Source organism: Plasmodium reichenowi, chromosome 5 (genome assembly GCF_001601855.1).
Source record: "Plasmodium reichenowi strain SY57 chromosome 5, whole genome shotgun sequence".
Taxonomy (NCBI): domain Eukaryota; phylum Apicomplexa; class Aconoidasida; order Haemosporida; family Plasmodiidae; genus Plasmodium; species Plasmodium reichenowi.
In genome coordinates, this window is record NC_033650.1 from 389,269 (window position 1) to 393,742 (window position 4,474).

Genomic DNA, 4,474 nt, shown 5'->3' on the forward strand with positions numbered 1-4,474 from the left:
TATAATAATATAAACAATTTTTTTTTTTTTTTTTTTTTAACAGATAAAGGAATGCGATTTAAACAAAAACTTAGCAGAAAATATTTCCCTCTTTTAACCGTTTATTTATAATTCTTTGTTATATATATGCATATGAAATTTTTCTTTTCAATATATAATAAGATATGAACATGATTAATATTGGATATTTGATTTTAGTTTTATCTTTTTTGTTATTGGAAAAGACATTTTATGGTAGTGATACCTTTAGAGGATTTGAAGATATTTATGTTAGAAGAAAAAACAAAATATGGTGTTGTAATTTAAATCATGAAAAAAGTTATTTTCATAACAAAACTATAAATACGTCATACAAAAATAGAGTTTTAAAAGAAAGCATTTTACTTAATTTAGATTTAGGTATGAAGAAATATAAGGATAATACCATAACCAAAAAGAAAACACCTGAAAATATTTATAAAGATAAATATGAAAATAATTATGAAATGAAATATGATGAAGATATTGCTAATAATATGAGTGAAGAAAAAAGAGATGAAAAGGAAGTGATTGAACATCAAGAAATAGACGAAAAAAAAGGAAAACAATACAAAAGTGATATAAATAAAACAGTTAGTTTATCACATCTTAAACAATATAAAAATATTTATGTTAATAACAATAATAAAATAAAAAAAAAAAAAAGTATAAAAAAACATTTACCTTCATATAATTTAGAAAGGAAAAGTAATAAGTATCTTAACTTTTTACTCGTAGATAATAGAAATGAATCTTATACCTTTATGGTGCCTATGAAATTTTATATAAATGAAGCAATATATAATATTTCAGATGAGGAATATAATAAATTAATGGAAGATAATAATGTAGATGTTTATTTAAATAATGCCTTGGTTGAATACAAATATGAAAATTTCGAAATAAAAGAAGGCGAAGTTGAAGGAGAAGTTGAAGGAGAAGTAAAAGAAAATAACATGAATGAGGAAGAAAAAGATAATAAAGATAAGGGAAATGAAATAAATTCAAACAGACAAGATGAAAACACTGAATTTCAAGAAAATGATAACAATGATAGTGTAATTATGAAATATACCATTATTATTTCAGGATTAGTTCTCTTATGCTGTATCAGTTTTATTATTTATTATTTTGATATTATACAAAAGGTAAAAATGAAGCTAAATAAAAAAAGAAAATCTAATGCAACCATGGCAATAAATAGAGACAAAAATCAAGAGGAATTTATGTGAACAGCATATTATTTCTTATTTTTTTTTGATATATTTAAAATCCTTATAAGATAAATATACAAATTATAATATAATTATAAACTATAACATATTACATAAATATTATATACACTTGAACCTAATGTTCTTTTATAAAAAATATGTCATACAATTTTATTCCTTAATATTATTTCTATTTTTTTAAACTATTTTTTTTTTCAAAATTTTAATTTATACACATTGTTATTATTACTATTATTATTTTTTAAAACACATATATATATATATAAAACCTAAAAATTAATTCATATATAAATATATTTTTATTTAAAAAAAAAAAAGAAAAAATAAATAAAAGGGAAATATTCGGGGGATTGTTTCTTAAAAGGTGGATAATCTATATTATATTATATTATATTATACTGTTCATTTTTTTATTTTATTTTATTTTATTTTTTTTATAATATGTAAACACACAGAATCATATGATTATAATATATAAAATAATATTATATAATGAAATAATAATTTATAGTTTTTATATATAATTCAAAAGAAATAAAATTTTATTTATAAATTTAAATAAATCTGATGAAAAACAAATTTGAATTTATTATAATATATATAATATATATATATTTATTTATTTATTCTTTTTTTTTTTTTTTTTTTTTTTTTTTTGAAGTAAAAAATTATGTTTATACACTACACACATTATTCCTAAAAAAAATGTTTAGTAATTTTTCTTAAATAAATGAGGAAATACTTATAAATGATAGTAAAAGTACACAAAATGTTTTAAAATATAATATCAATTATTTCATTTATTACTAAATATAAAAAATATACAAAAATATGGTACTTTTTATGTTTATATTATAAAAATATAAGAAAAAAAAAAAAAAAAATTGGAATAATTTGGAATTTAAGGGGTTTTCCTTTTCCTGTGCATTATACTATAGTACATCATGAAAATTAAATGGAATTATAATAAAAACATATATATAAATATAAATATATTTATATATATATATAAGATAAATGTGAAAAGTTACTTAGAATCTATATATTGTATGTTATATATATTTTATAATAATTTATATTATATTTATTATTAAATTAAAATATCTATATATCTATATATATAAATAATATATGTTTTAAAAAATATTAATAAAGTTAATATAAAACGTGTTTCTGTAATAATACTTTTATAATATATTTATCAATTTATAAAGTTGTATATATAATGAACACCAATTAAATTTTTTTTTTTTTTTTTTTTTTTTTTTTTCTTAGTTTTTATAACTGTAACAATAAAAATATAACATAAACTTTAACAAAAGAAGATATAAAATATATATTATTCTTAATATAATAATATATTGTTATATAATGCAGTCTTCTTAAAAATGAAGTATTATTTATATTTATTGCATATAATATTTATTCCGCATTTATTTGTTTAATATTATTTGTATTATAATATATATAATAGAATATATATTTATTATATTGTTTAGGAAAATGTTACAAAATTATTCGAAAAGTTAAAATTTATAAACCCGAGTAAAATTTTCAAAACATTTTTTTAATATATATATTATATATATATATATATATATATATATATATATATATTATGTACTAAGAATTCTTTATAGTCAAAACAATACCTTTGGTTTTATTGTATCATAGATTAATAATAATATAATTATTATAATTATATTTTTCCCTTGATACTTTTGAAATTATGTATAAAAATTATAAATATTCTTTCTAATTATTATTTTTTTGTTCAAAAAAAAAAAAAAAAAAAAGAGGAAAAAAAAGTTCATTTTTTAATATTATATGTATAATATAATAATATATTATAAATATGTCATAATATTATATATATATATATAATATAATATAATATAATATAATAATATGCGTAGGATCTTTTTTTTTTTTTTTTCTTTTTTGAAGATTCTATTAAAGTAGTTATATATTTTTTTATATATTATTTATTATATATAGAAAGAGAAAATATAATATATTATTGAAAAAAAAAAAAAAAGGGCATATATTAAAAAATAATATTATTATGTTATTACAATATATTCATCATATTATATGTACATATATAATTTATAATTATCATTTATAAATATAAATGATACTTTTTTTTTTTTTTTTTTATTGCAATTTAAAAGAACATATAATTTATAAAAATATATTATATTATTATAATATAATTACATCCTATATATATATATATATAATAAATAATATATATGCTTCTGAAAAATAAAACATATTTTTTCTCCTTGAAGAAAATATATAATTATAAAAAATGGATTTTTATTTTTTATAAGGTAACACCTTATGAAAAATTTACAATTATATATTATAATATGTCAATTCTATAAAGATTTAATAACAAAAAGTATATTTAAGTGTTATATTATATAAAGAAATTAAACATTTTTGTTCCTTTTTTTTTTTTTATAAAACATGTAGTACATGAAAAAAAAAATTTATAATAAATACATAAATATTTTGTATATATTATATAAAATATATATTTACAATTAATATTATTATTATATATATATATATATATATGTATAATTTTAATATCATATATTTTTTATATGTCATAAATACTATTATTATATTAATATAATATATCATAATAATAATAATATATAATATTATATATTATTTTGTATATAATAATAATATTTCATATATATCCATAAAAAATATTTTTATTAAAAATATACATCTTTGTAATAATATATATATTTTATATATATATATATTTTTTTTTCTTAATTTTGTTAAATTTTTATCTTTATTAAAGATTAAAAACAAGTAATATAAATAACAATATATCTTTTATTATTTTGTGTTTTATAATAATATTAATATATTAATTAATATATATTATATATATAAAATATTATCTAAATATATAATATAATATAAAATACCAATGTTATATTTTACCTTTTTATTTTAAATCTTAAAAACATATATTTTGAATAAAAATTATATAATATAACATATATATATTATTATATTTATAAAAATAGTTTTTAAATTCTTAAAGTTTTTTTTTTATATTTACCTTTTGTAATGTTTGTTTTTTTTTCTTAAATTATATATATAAAAAAAATATATATATGTATATAATAGTCTGAACGTTATATATTTTGGCAATTAATTAAAATATAATAAAAAAAAAAAAAAAAATC

General features: G+C 14.0%; 1 protein-coding gene across 1 annotated transcript; it reads left to right on the forward strand.

Moving 5' to 3' along the window:
* Window positions 1-164: 164 nt before the first annotated feature.
* PRSY57_0510600 (hypothetical protein) lies at window positions 165-1,250 on the forward strand (the record flags this gene model as incomplete). Its single annotated transcript, XM_012906175.2, has 1 exon — window positions 165-1,250. The coding sequence occupies one exon, from the start codon at window positions 165-167 to the stop codon at window positions 1,248-1,250; it is 1,086 nt and encodes a 361-aa protein (XP_012761629.2).
* Between the last annotated feature and the right edge of the window lie 3,224 nt (window positions 1,251-4,474).